The sequence below is a fragment of the Crocuta crocuta genome, unplaced genomic scaffold, assembly GCF_008692635.1.
Source record: "Crocuta crocuta isolate KB4526 unplaced genomic scaffold, BGI_CrCroc_1.0 scaffold36, whole genome shotgun sequence".
Classification (NCBI taxonomy): Eukaryota; Metazoa; Chordata; class Mammalia; order Carnivora; family Hyaenidae; genus Crocuta; species Crocuta crocuta.
Genome location: NW_027532203.1, coordinates 15,328,148 through 15,352,446, shown reverse-complemented (window position 1 = coordinate 15,352,446; position 24,299 = coordinate 15,328,148). Strand labels below are relative to the sequence as shown.

Here is a 24,299-nt window from a genome sequence, read left to right as displayed (position 1 = left end):
CATGACCTGAGCTGATACCAAAAGTCAGATGCTTAACCAATTGAGCCATCCAGGTGCCCCCAGAGGATAATTTAAGAAGTGAGCAGCTAAATAACCTGGCATGATTATTTGCTTTCTATAAAACATCACATTACTAATAAAAATGAATATATTAATATTTTAATTCCTTTCAGATGTTTCCATTCTTAGGTGGTTGAAAAATATTCACTACACATTTTCAGTTGTCGAGGAAATTTGTGGCACACAGAGGTTGAAGAAAAATCTAAAATCCCATCCCACCCTCTACCTCTTCTCAGCCAAATCCAAGTTACAGAACTACTGGGATCTCTGGACATCATGAAACTACATAAGGCTTAGCTGGCATCTGTTATGAACAAGGGAAACAACATAGCTGAAAGCAAGTCACTGGTTAAAAGATCATAGTAAGAGGGGCGTCTGGGTGGCTTAGTCGGTTAAGCATCCGACTTTTGCTTAGGTCATGATCTCGCGGTTCGTGGGTTCAAGCCCCGCGTCGGGCTCTGTGCTGACAGCCAGCTCAGAGCCTGGAGCCTGTTTCAGTCTGTGACTCCCTCTCTCTCTGACCCTCCCCTGCTCACACTGTCTCTCTCTTTCGCTCTCTCTCTCTCTTAGGGGAAAAAAAACAAAAAAACAAACAAAAAACAACATTAAAAAAAGATCACAGTAAGAGACGCACCTGGGTGGCTCAGTCAGTCGAGCAACCGACTCCAGCTCAGGGCATGGACTCCCAGTTCATGTGTTCGAGCCCAATGTAGGATTCTGGGCTGACAGGCTCAGAGCCTAGAGCCTGCTTCAGATGCTGTGTCTCCCTTTCTGTCCTCCCTCACTTGTGCTCTCTTTCAAAAATAAAACATTAATTTTTTTAAAGATCATATTACTAGACGCTCATGAAAACATCCCATTCCTATTTTTGAGGTGACGCAAGTGAGACCTTCAGGCATGCAACCATTCACTCGCAGGAACCTAGGGCTGGCTTTGCACTAAGGAAGTTATTCAACCCAAGAGCACCTGCGCCCTACACATCCAACTCGCCACCCAAGTACACCCAGTGTGCTGTGCCAGATGTGTGCCAACAGTCCAGCCTCAACTTAATCAAGCCTCTGAATTTTACTGCCCTCTTACAGGAAACATAGGGAGAAAGGGAACATCACCAGCATCATGAGGATACAATTAGCCAAGTCCAGTTTGTGGAAAACTGTAAAAGACAACCTAGTTTCCATAAACGCATTTCAATTGCAAAATATCAAAATATTCAAATTCCATGATTTGTAAGGCAGCAATAAGGGCGCCATAGCTGAGACCACTCCCTGTGATGGCCTAGGGAGAGCTTGCCCAAGGCCTAAAGATCACAGTCAAAAGATCTACGCTCCTCACCTCTTGAGGGCTGTTTTGAGAAATGACAGATGTGGAAATACTTTACAAGTATGTAACGACACCCACAAAAAGGTTATTTACCACCACAAAACCCATAAACTCAACCTGGGTAGGAAGGACTCCCCAACTTCTGTGTGTAAAGGACTCACATGCAGTTCTTCATCTTGTAAACCCTTGATTTTTCTGGCTACATTTTTCTGGTTACCCTGACTCAGAAAACGTTTTACTGCATAAGGAAAGCAAGTTAAAGATGATAACAGAAAATCAGGTGTGAACCTGGAGTCCCACAGACCAACACCACCACAAAAAAGCATAAATGATGCAAGTGGTTAAAATCTGGAAAATGAGCAATGCTAGAGGCAGGAAATTCACAAAAGAAACTCCTACGACCAATAAGCCTAAGAAAAGATAACCTCCATGGTCATCAGAAAACTGAAGACTAAAACAGCAGCACAGAGGGGCCACAACTAAGAACTCTGACACTACAGAATGAGTAAGAGGGGAGGACAAAGGAACTCTCCTCTGTTGCTGGCTCACATGGAAACCGGAAAAACCATTCTGGAAAGTAACTGGACCCATCTAGTAAAATTGAATATACATGCACCTAACAGTCTGGCAACTCTACCTCTGGGTATCACCTGGAAAAAATCCCCAAGTGCACACCTGGTTAATCACACTTGGTAGGAACTCCAAGAATGTTCAATACAGGTTGTACTTAATAAGAGAAGAAATCCATCCTAAATGCCCACTAATAGGGGAGGAGATAAAGTGTAGTGTGTTCACACAACGGGACACTATAAAGCTGGTAAAAGCTATAGCATGATTCGTGGATAAATTTAAAAAATGAAGTTGCAAAAATGACTGACAGAATACACTACCACTCACACAGGATGTAAGAGGACCACCTTCTTCATTGTTCATGCATATGCAAATATGTAGCGGGACCAAATGGGCTGGAAGAATTTCAGTAGAATTAGGCTTATATAACAATGAGGGTCATCATACCAATAGTGTGGAAGCACAGAGAAGGGAGCAATGAGCCATGCTCAGCACAACCAGAATAGCTTTAAGGAGCATAAATTGAGGGTCTTCAGGGTGAGTAGAATCTGCTAGCAGGGAGGGAGGGTTTCTAGCTATGGACATGGTGTGGGCACAGGGACAGGGCACTCGAGAGTGTGGAATGGCCCAAGTGTTGACACATGAGACAGGAGGAGGAGAACTAAGTTATTTTGGGTGCAGCCTCTCATATGAATAGGTTAATAGTTGTAGGCCTGGTTGCTTGAGCTTAAAAAACTCAAATCTCCAAGATTACATAGTAAGCAGTCTTAGTCTATATTGCGTTTGCTCACCGTATGCCTAGCCCTCCTTCATCCCAGGCTGGGGGAGCCTCTGGTCCCTGGACTTGTGTGCAGACAGACTCTGGTCACCCCAAGATGCCACATGATGCATCTTGGTCCTGGGCCTGCTTTGACAGTCTCTCGATTACCAATATCTTCTTAATCAGCGCAGACTTGTGAACTTATCAGTGCCCAGATGCTGGCAAGCTCTCATGAGGGGGGCAGGGAGCAAGTGACCCCAACCCACACCCGAGTTGCCTTTAAGTCAAACAACTGCCACTTAGTACAAATGGTTGGGGATTCCACCGGCTACGATTGTCCTCAGCTCTGGCTCCCCAGGAGGTGGCTGCAGTGCTGGGGTGCAGAAATAAGGAAATGATGCAGGAGCATAACTGACTGCTCGGCCAGGAGGTGCCATCCTGAGCCAGGACAGGAGCAGAATCATCTGTCATCAGCTGTCCCTTGATGAAGACAAGTCTTAAGCTGCCTCTAACTCTCAGAGGAGCGACAAAGCTGACTGGGCTTCCTGGCACGGGGGCCCAGCTAGACTCCAGACTCATGACAAGTTAGATTTTAGCACCACAGAAGCTGGTTTTTCTCCACTCAGCAACACTTCCTAACCCACCCAGAGTTCTTCCTGGCTGGGATTCTCCCTTTCCATGTTTATATCCAAGATTTCTCCCAAATGTAACACTTAAAGGTCAAGGGGCAGTCCCTATGATGACCAAATTCTATAACTTGACATACTGAGTCCTAAGGAATTACCCGGATGGTTTCCAAAGTACCAATTCACACAAGGCAGAAATTTAACATTGTGCGTCCCAACCACTGTAGCATTTAGTCATGGGACATGGTGCGCGAGGAGACTGCTTCATGAGTACATTCCCCCTTTAGACCTCGGCGACCTAACCACATCTTATGTGTTTTGCTCCCACATTTCTCCCATGCCAAAGTACTCTGAATTCCCAGCAGTGTACCAGCCCCTTCAGGACATAATAGATATTGAAATGTTAGATCTTTTTAGATTACCATCATTTAAAAAACTTTCCCCAAGTAGGAACTCCAATGCCTGCAGGCTACTGTGCAGTGGCATCATTCACAACTGGCCAAAAGGTAAAAGCCCAATGATTCGTTAACAGAGGAATGATTAACATAATGCAGCATACCCACGCAACAAAATATATCCCAACCATAAAAAGGAAGGACGTACTCCTACATTCTACAAGATGGGTCAACTTGGAAAACATTAAGTGAAATAGGTCAGACATAAAAAATACTGTATGATTCCACTTATATGAGGTACCTAAAACTGACAAATTCATAGAGACACAAAGTAGAATAGAAGTTACTAGAGTTGGGGTGGGGGCAGAAAAGGGAGTTCTTCTTTAATGAGTACAAACCGGGATGATGAACAAGTTCTGGAAATGGATGGTGGTGATGGCTGCGTAACGCTATGCACATCCTTAACACCATTCATTGCTCATGTAAAATAATTAAAATGGTATGTTTTATGTATGTTTACCATAAAACAAGTTTAAAAATCTTCCTGTGTCTTGAACATGTTTAATGTGGTGATCTACCCTCATTAAATTCTCATCTTGACTAAAATTACTTTGTTCAGTCACCAGAGAGGACTTCCCTTCTCTGTCTCACCTAGAAAAACTATCTACTGCTTCCAAAAGGGGGCAGTACTCTGTCTTTGAAAACTTAACTACCTTAATAATGAACCGAGTTTTGAATCTCAGGGGCGAAAGAAAGGCTGAAAGCCTGGTTTCACTTCATTTGAGAGGAAACATAATGGTAATTGTAGCTTACAATCTTAGCCGCTTCAATTTACAGGCACATAGATGGCCCAGGGTAGGCCCACCATCACATTCTGAAATGAAGCCATGACCAGACCACCACCTTGGGCTTAGAATAAATGCTATGAGCAAATGGGCTATCAACAAGTTGAATGTCTGACAATATTAGTATTTGCAGCATATAAGGCAGTTCATAACAAAAGCTCAGTGATATAAGGGATAAGGCTTATGACTGCAATATTCAGTGAAAAAGCTGAAAGGAAACAAATCCAAATGTTGAACAACCCTCAGCAAGCTGTAGAATTAGGAGGTGGATTATTTCCTTTTACTCATCCATATTTTCCAATGAGCCCTTCTTACTTTTTCATCAGCCAATAGTTCTCAAACTGTAGTACTCAGACCAGAAGAATCATCGTCACCTAGGAACTTAATAGGAAGGCAAGTTTTAAGACCCCTACCCAGACCTTCTGAATGAGAAACACCGTGGGTGAACCCAGCTATCTCGTTTAACAAACCCTCCAGGTGGTTCTGATCCAGTCAAGTTTAAGAACCACTGTAACAGAAGTTTGTTTACATCTGCCTGGTAAAAAATGTCTCCAACTGTATTGACCATTTCCCAATCCATATAAGAACAGATATGGAAATTGGCTTTTGTTGAACTATTAATGAATATATTGTGTCCTGTTAGTTGACAGAGAATGAAAGTTCTACAGATAGTCCAACCGTGTAGTCAGGAGACTGTCTACAAAATCAACGAATTCCTATGAATTGAGACTCAGAATTTACTCCCGAACTTGGAAAAGGAAGAAGGAAAGAGAGGGGGGATCTGGAAAGGAAGGTCCAAGCAGGTTCTTGTTTCCTCCAGCTCCAAAACAATCTGAGAGACAACCATCTTGGTGACTTGGGTCTTAATCGATGGGGCTTAAGGCACTGCAGAGAAATCTGATACTACTTTGGCAGCTTTCAGCCTCAAATGAATTTCTTTGTCCTAAAACAAAGGAGCTGCCCCAAACTGGCAGGGGGTTGATTCCAACCAGACTGTAAGTCACATGGTAATCAAGAGCCCCCACTTCAGAGGCAGGAAATCAAAGCTGGCCCAGAGACCGTGTGCCCATTTAGATCAACTTTATCAGAATTAAGTTTTTGTGGAGGAAAGAGAGGAAAGGAAGAGGAGTTGTGACCCTAAAACATGACGCTTTACAGCAGGATCTAAGTTTTAGGAAATCTCTCTGGCCCTGTACTTGTATTGACTGCTCGGAGGCTGGGGGTGGGGAGTCAAGATATAGACAGAACCTTCCCTGGCCAGTTCAGGCCATCATAGGTAACTGCTTTACCAAGACCAACAAATTCTGGGTCACCACTTAGCTTTTGGCTCTAACCTTTCCCCCTACCCCCAAATAAAACATCCAAATGTTTCTAGGAGAAAACAGGAAATCTTCTACATAGTCCTCCCACCCCCATGCAAACTGCCCTCCTGATCCATCAGCCCTTCAAAGCACTGGATGGTTTGGGTGAAATGCAGATTTGCTGACACATGGCAGCAGGAGGGGGGAGGACCAGTGGCGGAAGGGGAGGGAGAACGGAAGGACACTCACTAGCGGACACTCCACTCGATACTGGGGACCTGAAGGGCACTACCAGGTTAGAGTACTCCCAATTCTGGGGTCTTAGGGGCACCTTCAGAGTTTCTTCCTCAAGAGCAGACAACGGGTGAGGAGAAGGCATGAACGTGGGCCACACGAGCTGCTTCCAAGGCTTCTTGTTCCAAGGCAACCCCACAAGGCTGAACACCCAGCAGTCTTGCTGGCAGAGAAAGGAATTCCAGCCAGAGAAGCCAAGTACATTTGGAAAGGCTTTACCTCCATGATGGGACTGGACGCCAGGACCTTCTCTTCAATGTTGGTGTCACTGGCTGAGCCACCAACGGTGGCAAAATAGCGCATGGCGTACTTGGCTGACACGGTCTTGCCAGCTCCAGACTCCCCGCTGACTATGATGGACTGGTTCTTCTCATCCCTGGAAGGAAAAGGCTCTGGTCAGTTGCTCGCTGTGGCAAAGCTCTGTCACCTTCCGGAGGCTCTGCTGACAAGGGCCTGAACCTGAGCAAGAGAATCTTGCCTTCCTTTAAGGACAACTGTGAGGAACATTGCCAAAATAGTCTGCCCTCCCTCACAGGCTTGCACAGGATCCCAAGTAGGAGAAAGAAGAGTTCAGCAAAGGGCTTACAAATGGCACATACCCTTCCTACAGGCCGTCAAGAAGGGAGATGTAGCCAGCTGGTCACGCTTTCACGTCCTCGCTGGAGGCAGCACCCCCTAAACCAGTTCTCTATGTGTGTACACACACACACACATCCTGAGAGTCTACATATACACCTTTTCAGGCATACTTTGATTCTGTAACAGGCCCATCTTGCGCCACTGCAAAAATTCTGATTTTCAACAACAAGGGTCTTCTGTGTTTGAGCTTAGCATGCCGGAAGATACAGTTTTGAATTTCTTATTCATGTGTATGTATCATAAATGGCATGCTATTAACCACCAGACTGATCTTGCTCCACGTTTATCAGAAATGGGATAAAACAGCTATCAATTGCAATAAGAGGAATTTTGGTAAGACTAAATGGAAGGTGGAAAGAAGATACTCTCCATCAGATATAAATGCATCTATATTTATCCCTTGAAAACAGATAGCAGAATGAGGGACAAGTAATGGAGAGGGCAGCCTCTCAGATCTCTAAGGAATATGGATGTTCAAGCAGAGAGGAACAATGTGTGGGCCCCAGTTTGGCAAACAAATTGCTTGTAAGGGTTACCCCTCAACCATCTACATCCAGCTCACAATTCCACTGGCAGGAGGACACTTAGCTCTTCATCTCCAGTCCCTCTAGAGCACATGGCACATCACTTCTTGGCCTTTTAGCTAAGATCAAGTGTAGAGCGCATGGCACAAAATATATACTCCTAGGGATTAACCATCCCTCCCCTTTCCAGATGGGAAAACCTAGAATGTAGAAGGCAGTTTAAAACAAAGGCCTCTTGGCACTGGCCCACTACTACCACCAGCTCCTGTGGCTGCCAAGGCAAAGCAGGCTACAGCAGAAGGAACAGAGAAGCCACCGCAGGCTGCCCACCCCATCTTGCTCATTATCAAGCCAAGTTGACTGTGGCTTACCAACAGAGGTGAACGAATATTGGTCCAGCATCTAATCTGGGCCAATAACCAAGAAGTGGGAGAGCAGCGTGAGGACACTGATGTCAACCAGAGGAGGACTAGAAAGATGGAGGCCCAGGCTAGGCGTGGGGGTGCTGGGCAGGCTCAGGTGTGGTAGCCAGGCTGAAGAAACCCTAACCCAGAGCCACTGTTCAAGGTCAGCAAAAAGCGATGTGGTCTCAGCTCACACAAGCTGTCATTATCAAATGGGGAGGGATCCGAGAGAATGCCGTTGGCTAGTAGACACCGTAAAGATGGGGGGAAATGGATATTCCAAATTGTCTATACAAGCAATTACTTGAACAACATATGTAAATCCCACCTAATATTTGGAGAGAAAAGTGGCTTTCCAAGATCTCTTTATAGTTCTAGGATATCCCTGGTCATTAGAGTGTCTTTTTCTCTCCTTGTTCCTGAGATTTCTTTACATTAAAAGATGTAAAGAAGCCTATAGATGATGCTTGTATTTTCCATGTTCACTTAGTTTTATAGGACCTCCACAGGACCCTGGCAATAATGACAGGTGTTACCTTTCTTCTCAATACTTCACAACTACCTAGAAAACAGCTCAGAAGCACAAGCCTTTCAGACGATTAAGAGTATTAGCAGTGGGACCTCCAGACCTCAGCCATGAACACTTGGAAACAGACCCGAGCTTGACGCCGTCTTTAAAACAACCTGTAATGGCCAGACCAGAAGCAGAACTTAATTGCAGGAGCCACACCCACAGGCTTGGAGTTTTGCCTAAAGTCTCTATATCTGACCTAAAGTAAGTCGATAAGCACAAGATACATCGGAGTCTTAGTCCTCAGCAGAGGGTCACATGCAAAGGAGAAGTAAAAACTGCCCAAAGAACTCAAGGCTCTCTGGAAGCCACATTCGGATGCCAAGAGAGAAGAAGCCAGAGCAGTGAGCAGTGAGGGCAGGCACAAGAGCTGCCAGGCTCCCTGAGGCAGCAGCACACACAGCCAACTGGAGACGGTTGGCACAAATAAGGCGGCACAGGCCTGTGACACATGTCTCTTCATCCGCAGTTGTCAATATGGGGATCGCCCTGTGCATCACTGGCAAAGGACTATGAAGCCATGCACTGGCTTAGGAAAGAGCATCTGCAAGAGGCAGAAAGTCTCAAGAGCTAGCAGGCTATTCTACAGGTAAGTGACCAGAAATTCAAACCAGGGAGCTGGCTTATGTGTCAACAAAGTGTTAGGAACTCAAAAGAAGGAATCAAGGCAAGGAAACAAAACCAGCAGGATAAGGAGGCAGATTTTGATGCTCTAATGAAAACGTATGTACGTGGCCAAGATATTAACAGGCTATGAATGAATATCCCCAAGTTAAAAAAAAAAATCTTTCCATTCAAGGCTCTGGGGCATGACAACGTGTGGATGATGGCCAGTAGTGCTAACTGTTGCCTAATTTGATGGATACCAGATCTGAGGTTGACATGTAGGCTAAAGTCACATAAGTTCAATCTTCTTTTTTCTGTGTGTGTGTGTGTGTGTTGTGTGTGTGAATGAGAGAGAGATGGACACACACACACACACACTGGGGGAAAGGGAGGGAATCCCAAGCAGGCTCACGCCGTCAGCGGAGAGCCTGATGCAGGGCTCTAACTCTTGAACTGCGAGATCATGACCTGAACCGAAGTCAGACACTTAACTGACTGAACCACCCAGGTGCCCCAAATTCATCTCTCCTTAGACTAACAAGTATCTATTAACAACCTCCCTAACTCAGACCATTCTAAAATGTTTCCTATTAAGTTTATTTTGAGAGTGAGAACAAGAGGGAGAATGTGAGGAGAGGGCAGAGAGTGAGGAGGAGAGAAAATCTCAAGCAGGCTCTGCACTGTCAACACAGCCTGATGAGGGGAGATCATGACCTGAGCCAAAACCAAGAGTTGGACACTTAACCGACTCAGCCACCCAGGCACCCCCATTCTAAAATATTTTTAATTGAGGGGCACCTGGGTGGCTGAGTCGGTTAAGCATCTGATCGGCTCAGGTCATGATCGCACAGTTTGAGCCCCACCGTCGGGCTCTGTGCTGACAGCTGAGAGCCTGGAGACTGCTTCTGATCCTCAAACATTAAAAAATTTTTAGATATTTTTAATGGACAAGGTTTATGTAGCTCCACAGCACTCGTGCACATACTGCCCACTACCAACCCTAATCCGTGACCAGGCTGGGTGCACACGGGGTGCACACACACTGTTTGGTAACTGCTCGTGAACTGGCCTTAGAGAAGATGTACAACAGTGCTCTTCTGTTACGTATTTACCTTTCTTCTAACTGTAAGAACTGGAAACCAGAATATAGGCACTAAAAGCAAACTTGAACCTCAGCTGCATGGATTGGCCAGCTGCCTTTGGACAAGGTTGTTCACTTAGTTGACCCTTGGTTTTCCCAGCCCAGCCTCTCAGAACTATGACCCGCAGCTATGCTCTTGCTTGTCTAAGTGACCACCTCGAAGTGGCTACCCAGGTGTCTGATCCCTCCCTACCTCCTGCCAGAAATGTCCCAAGTACAGCTCTCGTCAGGTTTTTCCCACTCAAACAAACTGCTCTCAGGGCTTATTGAATCAAGTCCAAACCCCTTAGATGAGCAACTGAACACTTCTACCATGCCTGCCCCTAGCACCCTTAATGGGTGTGGCAAACCAACACTACACACAGATCGTTGGGCTTTCAGTCTAACGATTTGGCCACAGGCCTGGTTATTTTACCTGCTGTGTGACTTTGGGTCATTTCTTTACTCTGGGCCTCTATCTCTTCACCTCTAGAGAACAAGTTGTTACTTGGGACTCCCTGACTGATCTCCTGTCTCTGACATTGGAGGATTTTACCACCAAAGTCCTATCAGGAAGTACAGGTGGGGAAAGGGGCTCTATTTCAAATCCCAGTTATTCAGGGCTGGTTTTGCATTAGGTATTTGTAAGCATGGAATTCTACCCAATATCCTTCAAAAACATAATCCATCCATTCAGCCCAGATATAAACAGGACTTAGCTGGCAACTTGGGTCAATTTGCTTTTTAATAAATCTTTTTCTCCTAAGCCCATCAGAATCCCCTTTAGAAAAAGAAACCAATGGCTAAGGGCCTTCATACTTGGTTGCTATTCAGATCCAGGCTGTCTTCAGGAAAGGATGCATTACCCCCAACAGGAAAAGCCCCCCCAAAGGCCTGTGCCCCAGGCAAGAGCACAGGATCCTAAGGCATGCAGGCATCCTCCAGCAATGAGGGAAAACACGGACAACCAGACACAGCTGCTCCCCAGTTCACAGTGGATCCGCAAGAGCCAGGACAATTGTTAAACCACCTCCTGAAACCATTTCCCACCAAACTGGCATAAGGCTTTGAGCTCCTGAGCAAGGTCATCCCCCCCCACCCCCTTTTGGCTGAGGCTCCCTGGGAAGGATAGTGGAGGCAGATGCCTCCTCCTCAAGGCACCTGAGGTGGCTGTACTGAAGGGAAGCTCTACTCATCAGCCAAACACGGTGGGAACTTCATTTTTAAGAAATCCTGCCCAAGACAGGGCTCAAACTCACAAGCCATGAGATCATGACCTGAGCCAAAGTTGGATGCTTGACTGACTGAGCCACCCAGGCGCCTGGACAAGGGGCAGCCTTCTGACATTCACTCCTATCTCCCTTAGCACATCCTCCTCCCGTGACCTTCTGTATGCAGATACTGGATCACCTCTCTCTGCTGCTTTCGTTCCTCAAATGGTACCCTCTGCAAGCCCAGCTCTGCTATGGTCCAGGCCCAGCTCTATTTCGGTCACACCTCCCCTTGGTTCACCAAGTTCAAGGCACACAGGGCTTCTTCACCCCTTTTCTACTTTATAGCTGCCTGAGGCATTTCTAGTTCAGACTGATTTTATTTGAGCTTACAACTCATCAGGCCTGGTACTCAAACCCACTTGGTCTCTGGCAGCCTTTGTGGTACTGCTTTTCAGTGCAATTAATTACCACTTATTTACATCATACTCAGATGGTACACAAAACTGTTAGCCATGTACCTCTTGCTTAGGATTCATAAGACTTTTGGGTGCCAGTCTTCCCATTTTAAAAGGTAAAGGTAAAGTTTAGGAAAGCCCAGAAATACGCCCAGAGCTCTCAGGTAGCGAGACACCAAGCCCAAATTCCCACGTAGGCTTCTGTCTGCATGATTTCCCAGTGGGCTGTTTGGGGACGTCACTACCATTACACTCCTGGTGTAAGACAGCATCCCTCAGTGAGCCGCGCCGCCCCACCCAGGAACAAATCCAGACGTAATGTAAGAGATTAGAGGTGAATCAGGAGTCCTTAGCATGAGTTGGCTTATGACCTCTTCAGCTTAAACCTGGCGGAACATCTTCAGAAGCTCTTTCCACACCACCCTTCCTCCACACCAGTCACTATACAGCTTACCGACAGCTCACCTGCCTCTCTCTCTGGTCTCTCCCATCAGACCTCAGGTCCCACGATGGCTGAGCTCAGATTCCCTGGGCCGGACAGGCAGGCCAGCACTTGGACTGTGTGAAGATCAGAGCCCCAGCAAGGCCGACCATACAGGTCTTGCCCAGCAACTGGCGCCCCCTTGAGTTGTGAAGTTTACCAAGCCTCAGTCAGTTTCAACTGTTGGCCTAAATCAGGCTTTCCCTCAGAAAGGAAGACGAAGTGGGAACAACAGGTGCTAAAGCCCCCGACACGGAGCTATCGCTGAATGGGAGGGAGGGAAGGCCTGGCTGAGGCACGGCAGGAAGGACACCCTGTCTCTGAACACATCATTAAGCCCTTCCATCGCTTCTCTAGTGACAAATCATCCAAAAATGTGGGTGTCAGTAGAATATATTCTGTTCGCTAATGAGATCATCAATCTATTGTTTCTTGCCTGTCTGTTGAGTCTCTAATTATATATTCAACATCCTCATCAAAACACAGATCTACTACACTTAAAAAAAAAAAAACTATGCTGGAGAAAAGGGATCCAAAGTATTTTTAATTAAAGATTTTTGTTCAGTAATGACATTTGTGTCCATACCATGTACCGAGTTCCTAATTGGGAAAGAGGCTAAGAAAATTAAGAGGAATGCTGACTAAAGTGACAATACGGTCTCTACAAACTTCAATACAAAGAAATAGTTGTGGAGAGGGAGGGAGGCAAACCATGAGAGACTCTTAAATGCCGAGAACAAACTGAATGCTGATGGGGGTGGGGAAGAGAGGAAGGGGGGTGATGGGCATGGAGGAGGGCACTTGTGGGAACGAGCACTGGCTGTTATATGGAAACCAACTTGACAATAAACTATTAAAAAACACAATGTTTTGGGTCATAAACAGCTATATTGAAGCAAAGGATATCAGAATTCCAGAGTGAAGAAGTCAGGTAAAGTCGCATGGGAGGCAGAACCAGAACTCCTGTGGGGAGAGACAAGTAAGGATGTTGGGGGTGAAAGGGTTGGGAGATCATGAAGTTTGGATGGAGATTAAGTTAGGCAAGAAGGATACAGAAAATTAGATGCAGATTTGGATTCAAAACAGAGTCACACAATTACTGTCTGTCCACAGTCAAAGGCTTCCTCCTGAGGTGGTGACACTGGAGAACATTCTTCTGTGACAAGGGGCTGGCCCAAGAAGATCCAAGCAAAAGATCCTATGACCCTGTCCAACAAGAGAGCCAAACCTCCACGTGGGAAGGCGGACGAACCTCTAGGCACCTGGCAGGAGCACACCCGTGTCAGGGGTTCCTACAGGGAGCGAGGCAGTCGGGACCCCCAAGCCCCTCTGTCATCAGGCACCGATTTCTTATGCTGCCACACCCTCCCCGCTCCTCCAGATAAGGGAATGCATGCTCAGGCACAGTCCCAAACTCAAGTCCTTCAGGAAGGCCATCAAAAATATTCATTAGAAACTGCTCAGTCTGTATTTATTGGTCAGAGTTCTAAGTGTCTCCTTGGGAAGATGAAATTGTGCCTTCCGACAATGTAGGAGAGGTACTTAGCACATTTAACATCCAAGTATCGCTTTCCCACTCCAGTTTCACAGCGGCCCTCAGAGTGCTCAGTTCTATTTATAAACCTCTGAGGTGTAGCACGATACAGGTAGCAGCAAAATGAATCCAAGCCTTCCACTTACTTGGTGTTCCCGAGAGAGGCTGTCTCCTCTCAGATGTGATAGCATCACAGAAAGAACCGCAGAGAGCTTAACCAAGCCCAACTCTCGCTGGCAGATACGCAGGTGCAGGGGGAGATTGAAACTGGTTAGGGGCCCCTCAGCGAAAATGGGAATGCACCGTTTCTTTGCTCTTAACATAAGGGGCTGGAAGACGATCCCCAAAGACCTCCCCTTACTCCTGCACTCTGATTCCAGGTCCAGCTTAGAGTCGAGCTGTGTGATACACTATTAACCACTACTAATGTCATAAACATTTTGGAACTCAGAAGCCTGGGGGTTAGGGGAAGGGGGTGCCAGAAGCCAATGTTTTCTGTGATTTTACACTTTATAAGCTTGTTTTGGTTAAACGTTGTCATTATGTGGGGTGAACAATGATACACCCATGGTTGTAGCCTACAGTGCCAAGAAGGTATCACTTTTCCAACTCTTTTATTTGGTTCTGGAAACTTTCTCAGTGAACGAACATATTCTAATTAATTCAGTTACATGGTTTTTCATTAGTCCAGCTGGCAACTGAGGCCAGGTGCCTGTGAATACCCCAAGCTAAAGCCCTTTCTTGGTACCACACAGCCTCTGTGCCAAGCTACTAGCAAGATACAAGGTCCTCTATGGTTTTTCATAGATCTTGCTTTAGTCATTCATCTTTTAGATTTAGGGCATTCGTGAAGGTCCATTTCAGCACCTCCTTTCTCCAGGCTGCTTCGAAGGTGAGGTCATCTTCCCTTGTGGCCCTGCCACCCCAAAGTTGTCCACACTTGGATACAGCTCCCCACCCACACTGATCCTGGGAGCCCAACACCAGCGCACCACCCCCTCGACACTGGACAAGTAGTTCTGGAGGCTGCGCAGGACTCCGGAAGCCTGCACATCCAAAAACGGAGCTCTCCCAGCTCCCTCCTCTGCTCCCTGTATGGACGGTTTGGGCACTCTGCACGGCAATGAGGGACCTTGGGAATAGCCCTGGACTCATTTCTTCCCCTTACCCATCCCTTCAGGCAAAGTTGGCTGTACTGCCTCCATTGTTTTTCTCCTCTAGACCCTATTCCTACCCCTTCTCTCCAAGATCCCCCCAAGCACCAGAGGTGGTCTTCTGTGCCAGTTTTACCACCTACTTGATCTGGTCCTCTCATCGCTGCTGGAAAGCTATTTCTAAGACACACATTCAAATGTGTCTAGGCCCTGCTCAGCACCCTTGTGTGAGACACCCTGTGGCCCGAAGGACACAGTCAACGTCTTCAACAAGCCAGGACCTTCATGACAATCTGTTCCCAGAGCCCACTCTAGGCCCAGATGTCAGGCTGTGCAAAAGGCAGGAAACGGCAGGCAGTGTTCAGGGAAGATGTCAAGTTTAGTACAGTTAGATCCCAACAAGCAAGTCGGGGTCTTTGGCAGCGCTTTGCAAACAGTCAGCGTTTGTTCACAAACCCTGCATGTACATTAGAAGCTCCTGCAGAGCTCACGAACCGACCTCAGCTGGATCCCACGCCAAACCCAGCAGATCACAATCCAATTGTGGGGTGGGGCCTGGATATTTTTGTTTTATAATTCCACATTTCTGCCACATTAGTCCTGCTAAGGTTAAGAATAACTGCTACAGACTCAACAGATTAAAAAATGGGTCACTATATAAACATGTTCAGGTATTAGCAGTTCAAATACACTGTAACTTAACATCTATCAACATTAGCCTAATACGGTACAACACTGAATTTAAAACAAAGATTAGCTTTAAGAAGCTTAACAGAGTCTTAAACCAATTCTTTCTGGGAACAGACTATAGAAGCCTTTATGTTTAATTTCCAGTATTCTGGCAAGTGCCTTATGGCCAATCACCTAGAAATCAAAATTTCTTCAACCAGACTTACATTGCTACATTGCCGTTAAAATGACGACACATAGTTCGCTTTGGATGTTAGGAACACAGACAGACATAATACAAAGTACATGCTGGTGCCTGCTGATGCCAGAAGCTGGGGGAAAAGAAACACTTTCACACTATCTCCTACTTCAGGGCTGCTGAGCCTGGGGCCCACTGGATAGAATTCAGAGACCCACAAACATATGGAATAAAAACCACAACTTCAGTTTTACTAAATTCTAGCAACTTTGACATCTCCTTCAGTTGAGAATAAAACAAAAACATGCAAACAAAACCTCAGCTTTATTAGATCAACCCTGTGGCTTTGACAGCATATTATAGTTGTTGCAGCCACCAAATACACTCCTCACTACAAAATGATAGCTGTTACATCTCCATGAATATATGAATAAACAATCCCTCTGTACCTTCTAGATCACAATTCCCTAAAATATTCTGGCAACTTTCAAGATAATCCATTCCTTCTATATTTGTATACATTATATTTGATACATTTAAGTGTGTTAAGTGGAAGAAGGTTAAGTACTTCTCTTTTCAAATATTTTTTTTTTCTGTGTCCAACTGCAAAACCATGCGTCTTCACACAGAACTAATCACACCAATTTTTAAGGAGACCATGCTTACATTAGGCCCTCTGGATTTGCCAAAGGCCAATCAGAAACACCACTATCTGTGCTGGAGAAGATGGAGGGCAGGTTTCAGAGCCACACCCCCCCCCAACCATCCCCCTTCCCCCTCCCCCCAGCTATGGGGCTAGGTTCTCTTCACTAGAAAACAGCTTTAGCCATAAAGCTGGTATATGAACTTCCAAGCCTTGAAATGGAAGCTTATCAGGAGTTAAAGGATTCTCTCCCATAATTTGCATCCTACTGCCCTCAGTAGGCCAACACTGTCCCTTGCAAATGCAACAATTTTCAGATGTACCTTCTCATAAGTTCCTGGGTGACACTAGTCTGGGCACCCTGAGTATCACTAGACTAGATTTCTCCATCCCTTTGCTGTTTTGATATTTCAGGATTCTCTTCCTTGGCCATGAAATACTAACACCTGGCCCTAAAGCTGAACCTGCCCTGGTTACTTGGTAGAGCCTGCTCCATATGGTAAGGGGTTGGCTCAAAAGAAGCCATGTTTGTTGACCCAGCCCTCCAACCCTGCTTCTGGTCCCCACATGCTTCCATTCAGAGATTCTCCCTAAATCACCTGTTCTCTTCATACCCTCCCACCCCTAGATATAAGCAACCCCAGCCTCCTGGTCTAGAAACAGTTTCTTCAGCCCTTCAAGTGTGAGACATTCAGGACTGGGTCAGGGTGAGGAAAGAGGACAGGTGCTCAACACTGGGTGATGGTGGGAACCGAGGGCCCTGGGACATACTGTAGACAAACCAGGGTCTGGCATCCAATCGTTTAATAAACAGTTCATGATGAATGGATAGATACTGTGGGCAAAAACAGAATCCAGGTTGGCTATGGGAAAGTACTGTCAACTATGGTCATTCAGGTCAGCTATTTAGTATTTACGCCTCAATTACGTACCTTGATTATGACTATCACGATCATCTTAAACTAATTTTGCTGCAGGCTTTACTGGATTACAAAAATGCATGCTCATCGAGTTTCATAGAGTTTTGCCCACATAGCTTAAAAAAATTAGACTACGGATTCCAGGCACAAATCGACAGACCTGAAACATGAGGAAGCTAACTGCATTTGGAATCTCACTGATGACTCAATATTCCAGCCACTAAACTCAAGAGTCCCAGAGGCCGGTACAGGAAGGGGGACTGTGAAGGTGTGAATTTGAAAATGCACCCAGAGCCTGAGCAACAATTAAGTTCAATTACAAAGCTTCTAAGACAAAGACATGCTAAGGGAGTAAGGGAAGCTCGGGTCAAAGTATTTGCGACTTGATTTCTCTATCTTTCCTTAAAAATAACAAAGCAGACAGATCAGAGGCTTCCCCAGATGAATCAAGGCTCCAACAGCTCCCGGACAGTGGATTTGATACGGGAAAGAGGATTCATGCCTTTCTCAAAGGCAAAAGTCAGTGGAGAGATCGGTGGCAAAACTGGGCAGCTAGCTAGGTCAACGTCCACGTTCTACTTACTAGTAGGTCTGAACAATAAGAGCTTTCCAACCTTTTCTCTTCAATGGGGGCTCCTAGCGAGGTGAGGAGGGTCTGTTCAGGATTCTTTAAGAACACAGAATTGAAAAATAAAGGGCAGCATTTGCTCTTCAATGTTGGGTTTTGGGTTGGTTTTCTTTTTGACACCCTACAGCATGGACAGAGCAGTCTCCAAAGCAGCTAGGAGCTCGAGCAACACACACTAACCGTTTCCACCACGGGCTCTAGGTTACAAAAGAACAGACTCTTCACTTTTTACATTGTCTGTCCATCCCAGCTCACCATCCTCTTTTCTAGCTTCTATGAAGTCCCCCTTCCTGCTTCCAGCTTTTAGTTACTTCACTCACACGCCCCTAGGGGGAGGGTCTGAAAGCAGAGGGAAGAGAGAATGTGGCATGGGGAACGGAATCACTTGACCAAAGGTTTTCCTCAGTTGGCTCCATGGCAGGCGCCACAGGAAGCAGCCACCCAGCTGGGTCTGAGGCAGAATTCCCACCATGCTCTGCACTCTTGAGCCTCACCGGGGACACTATCAGGACAGACTTGAACATCTAGGGTTGTGGGAAGTATGAGATTAGGAAACGAAGGGTTTCAAGCTGCACGAACACGTGAGACATCCTGCAGAGTGGGGAATCAGCTCGACCCCATGAGCTTCAACTACCACCACCCAGGCAGAGCGAACACTGATGACAAGTCATCAGGAAGCCATCATCAGCGCCATGGGGCACAAAACCTCAGCTCCAGTCAGATGGAACTGTCCATGTCTCCCATGCTTTCTTCATCTTTCTTCCTGTTGCCTTTTCTTAACATAGAATTCTTCCTTCTCCATCACCTTCACTCAGCCTCACTTTCAAATCCTGTCTCTCCAAAACCAGTTCAAAGGCCATCTTCTAAGAAACCAGTGCTGAAAAACCAGCGTAAGTAGGTGTTCCTACCATTTTCTTTTTCTCCATGGAGGAAACAAGGCAAGGACACCACATGTGTGTTGAAAGCCCCAAGTCACAGAGCTCCACCTGGATGCCCAGCNCCACCCAACACATTGTGTACCCAGCCACAGGAGGGGCTGCTTTGGGGAAAACATCTGCTTCAAAATGAAGAAGTCCAAGGGAAAACAGAACCACCCCTGTGGCTTAAGTCATTCAAGGAACTGTCATACTCAGAGCAAATGTGCACAGAATGGTGGCTCTGGTTATTTATCAACGGTGGGTCTCTTTGGCACTATGTCCCCCAAGTCTGTGGACTGGGAGACAAAAATGAATTATACCCATCAGGTCTCGAAACACATCTAAGTCCTCAAAACAAAGACTTGCTTTAATGGGCTGGAAAGGAATAATGAAAGGCCAATCAACCGTTCATTAGGCTGTCAGGAAAACTTGATGACTCGCAGAATCATCTCCAGCAAAACTAAAGTTGGAGGGCTACTCCCCCCTTCTCTCAACAGACAGGCCCTCTGATAAAGTCCTGGATCTGCACTATCTGGGAAATCTCACCTATGTGTCTATATGGGCCAACCCCCTCCTCACAGTATTTGAGGCTGATTCGGCCAAGACTTCCTCCCCACTTGCACCTACTCCTAGAGATTTTAATCTTGTAAATGAATAAAACCATTTCAGTGAATGAAGACCCTACTGATATCAAGCCTTGAACTTCTGCAATAGCAGCTTTTTAGGCCAAAAATAGCCTTGAGAGATCACAGGATCCTTCATTACTTGGGCTGGGCAAGAGAGTAAGATCTTGGTTTTAACAGACAATTCCTATTAATCAATAGGAGCATCCCTGCCCCCTATAAAAAACCTTTTTATATAGCACAGATACAAGCAGCAAGGAGTTAGCAATAAAATAGAAGATCTAAATAACAGGCATCATCAAAATTTACAGTAATCAATATCAATTCTAGTCTACTATATGATCGCATCTGGAATTTCCATTTAGCATTCTACTGGCACCATGAGGCAGGTCAGGTAACACTCCCCCCACCCTCACAGCCCACCTACTTTGCAGACACAATAACCAGTACAAAGTTTATGTGATTTATCCAAAGCCAAGATTCCTCCACAGAGCCTGGTGTTGTTCCTTTCCCTTCTACTGCCAAGCCCAGCAGAGAACAGGACACTGGGTACTTTCTACAAGTTATAGCCCAAATGCCCTTGAGCATGGGTAATAAGTCAACAGGGACCTGAGAAGTGGAATTAAGTCCTACTCGAGCACCTACAAGCATCTCACGAAGGGGAGGAGAACGGAAAGGACAAGAGGGACTCGGCTGCCCACCAGTCCCATGGCAATTCTTTACGGCACACCTACATGGGGTAAAACACTGAGCTAGTCTCTATGTACGTAAAGTTGCTCCCCTGAAGGGTTGACAAGAAAGTGACACCTAGCACACCTGAAACAAAAGACACCGTTTGTGCGGAAATCCCTACAAGGGCCAACAGCCGCAGACTGGAGGAGGAGACATCAGGTCTGGCTGAGACCTCGGGCAAAGACCCCAGAAGGCCTTGTTCCACATCAACGTTACCAACTGTAACACTGACCTTGACCCACAGTTACAAGTTTAGAGATGGGAATGGACTGTGCAGTGCAGTCATGGCAGGGGCCAGAGAGCTGAACCGAAAACTTAAGGCTTTTTCCTCATCTTTCCTTGTACAGCAATTTGGGGGTACAAACCTAATCACATTACCACCTTGTCCTCTGGGCAAAAACCAATCCCAATCATAACAAACTCTTTTTCTAAAAAATTCAACAATGACTCCCTGAGGAGGGAGGGGCTGTCTTAATGCAGATGATTGACCAATCCTTTGAAAAGATTTCGGGTTCTGAAGCTCTAGATAGTGTAATTATACCAATATTCCTAAAATATTCCCAGGGCCAGAATTTGTATTTTCTGTTTACCTTTAAAACCTTTGCAGACTTTCCCTTAAAGTCCCTCCTCGATTGTAAAACCCCCAAAGGTCATATTTTTTTTAGTGTTTAGTGCCACTTATCAAACAAAATCCATTGCTTTAGATTTTAAGGTAAGTATTCTCCCAGAGAAGCAGGTGTGCCCAGAATGAGGGAAGCTTGGCTTTCTAGGAGTTACCCGTTATCTTCCTTGAGGATCCCTAAAGTCACACTGCACTAGCTCTTCTCCCACAGGATTCTTGGGGCAGGTTACAAGGCTCCCCCTCTGTTCGACCTACTGAAGGCAAATGGCAGTGCCATGAGCACCACACCCTCCTAGGTGCTCTCTGCCATAAGGGCCGTGATTGTAGTCCTCCTTGTATTTTGTCACATGCACCCCTGGAGCATAGGGGGTCCTCTCCAGTCCTGGTCTCCTAGAATACTCACAGGCTCCGAGGCCCAACTGGGAAGCGAACCTCATCAAGCTGCTAGGCAACCAAAACTGGTTGGTGCATTTTACTGAGCCATGTTTTGGTTTCTTGGCTGGTGGAGAACGGATGGAGAAAGGGCTGAAAATGAGGTGTCAGGTGGGCCGGGCCTCCAGAACCCGGGAAGACCAGAGGGCTGTGCAACCTGCCAGATGTTTCCATCTGCCCAGATGTTTCCTTTCATCCTATTCTCTTTCTGCTTCATTTCCCTGCAGTGTCAGACTGTCAAGGCCACCAAGCACCTAGTGGACCTATCCAGGGTGTCTACAGGACTATCCCTATATATCCCCTAACACCTAAATGTTTTCTTTTTAAATCCTCATTTTAATGAAGCTTAAATTTAAAAGATTGGCTTCCGATTTGGAAAAACCTTCTTTTATATAGTAAAATAGATATGCAGACATATTAGTTAGCACATGTGGTACTGAATTCTCCTCCAGGTAATGCTTACCCCCAAAACACACATCTTTCTGGACTACACTCTTTACAACACTATTATTCACACCTGCCTCCCTGCCTACACCCCACCTGTCACAGCCTTATTTTTATCAAGCCTAAGCTCAAATGATACCATCTAGGAAATAAAGTTCCAGTTCACTTTCTCTAAAATAGCATCTCTAAATCTGCTACCACTTTTATTACTGGGGGGAGGGATTAACAGCTTTATTGAGATGTAACTCAAATACCACACAATTCACCCATTTCAAGTGTACAATGGGGTTTACTACATTCAGAGTTGTGTGGCCATCACTCAAATCCATGTCAGAACATTTTCATCATCTCAGAAGGCAGCCCTGGGCTCACTACCAGCCTCTCCCCGTTGCCCGTCCATCCATCCCCCTCCCCACAACACACTTACTAATCTACTTGGTCTCTAATGGATTTCCAAATTCTGAACTTGCATATAAACAGAATCATGATTTTTTTACTGGCTGCTTTCATGTAACATACAATTTTTAAGGTTTATCCACGTTGTAACACATAACAGTACTTTTTTTCCTTTTTAGGGTGGAACAGCAGTATTTCATTGCATAGATCTACCACGATCTACCACTTTTATTTTTCAGTTGACAGATGTTGGGGTTATTGCCCCTTTTTGGCTATTAGGAGCAAAAATACTCATGTACAGGGTTTTGTGTGGACAGATTTTCATTTTTCTTGGGTTATAAACAGCTTTGTGAAGCTTGAAGTAAAAGGGATTTTCAGTGCCTATCAAGATCTGTTCTGTAATGAAGAGGAAACCTAGCCTACTCTTCAGGAACAATTCCAATTACTTTATTCTGTATTAAGTTACCTTTGGTGACTTTTTAAAGCAGCCAAGCCAGAATAGAAGTCCCCTAACTCCAAGGTGTTTTATCAGACAAGCTGAAAGCCCTTCCTCTTATTTCAAATGCGTATCAAATGTTTCAATTCTGATACTCCTGATGAGTGAACTCCTTCGACTTTCCCAATTCCTAGAAGTGCCAATTAACCTTAAATCTTAATTGCTTAGGGAAATTTTGAAAATCCAACCACCCCTTCGTGGAGAATTCAATTCAGGGATTTCAGTATGATTGTTCAGGCAGTTCTCTCGTTTCGGTTTCTTACATCTGACGTCAAATAGTTCCAGCGGGCTGCCCACAGACAGCCTTCCCTCATCACAGAATCCCTTCTGCATGAGGATGCCTACAGCCTTTTTACTCTACTTTCCTTAAGCTGTAAAGAACTTCACACTCCTCCCACATAGTATACTCCATTGTCTATTCTGCTTCTTTTAAAAGATGCTGAAAACTCAAATCCACACAATAACCTCACCCAGGTGTTTATTAGCTTTATTCATAGTCGCCAAGATTTGGGAACAACCAAGATGCCCTTCAGCAAGAGGAATGGATAAACCATGCTACACCAACATGGTATTCTTCAGCTCTAAAAACAAATGAGCTAGCAAGCCATGAAAAGAAATGGAGGAACATTAAACGTATCACCAATGAAAGCAGCCACTCTGAAAAGGCTACAATACTGTGTGATTCCAAACATAGGACGTCTTGGAAGAAACAAAACTTGGGAAACCACGAAAAGATCTGTGGTTGAGAGGGATTGGGGGGGGGGGGCAGGATGGAAGGAGGGAGGAACAGGCAGAGCGCAGAGAACTTTTAGGACAGCGAGACTGACAGGTACCATAATGATGGGTACATGTCATCACATATTTGTCCAAACCCGCAGAACGTACAGTCATCAAGCATGAACCCAAATGTAAACTATGCATTTGGGGTGATTGTGACAGGTCTGTAGGTTCATTCAGTGTAACAAACCTACCACTCTGGTGGGGGATACAGTTACACAGGAGGACGCGCAGACGTGGGGGTAGGGGGCACACGGGAACATTCTACCATCCCCTCAACTTTGCTGTGAAGCTAAAACTGCTCTAAAAAATTAATGTCTTACACAAAGATGTTAAGATCTTAATTTCTTAGACTGTTCATTCCTTCCATACTATAAAACTCATTGTAAAAAACCTGTGTAATGCATTTGTGATCTTTAAAATATCGATGTGAGGATACTGTTCAAAGATATGGTCAATCATGGAATGTGTTAAAAAATTAGAATACCTAATTCTCAAGTAGCACTTTCCGCATACAGGCATTTTCCATGTATCAAACACCGGATCCTCAGAACATTCCTAGGAATAAGATCCCCTTCTGATCATCCCATTACAGATGAGGAAACAGGCACCGAGCAAGGGGACTTGCCTAAGTCACACAGCCAACGAGAAGTGGCATGAGACTGAACCCAGGCATGGGGCTCAGGCTTCCATGCGCTGCACTGTTGCATCATGCTGGTGCCTCAAGAATGTGGGAGTGGCCACTGCAGCGTGGGATGGCAAAGTGATCATTTGAGTATGTAACCACTTCAACTACCACTCCCAGGCTAATAAGTGGCAGGTTTAAGTAGTTTCACAACAAATTACATGAAGGGAGGGAGGGAGAGAAGTCAGTAGAAGAGAGTCTCAAATGAAAGATGTAACACTTCTCCAACCAGCCCAAATGACC

General features: G+C 45.6%; 1 protein-coding gene across 1 annotated transcript in view; it reads right to left on the bottom strand.

Moving 5' to 3' along the window:
- MYO5B (myosin VB) overlaps positions 1-24,299 on the bottom strand; it is a 307,312-nt gene that overhangs the window by 138,570 nt on the left and 144,443 nt on the right. Inside the window, exon 5 of the mRNA XM_077777644.1 lies at positions 6,391-6,547. Coding sequence (XP_077633770.1) covers positions 6,391-6,547 — 157 coding nt within the window. The remainder of the gene's footprint in view (positions 1-6,390; positions 6,548-24,299) is intronic.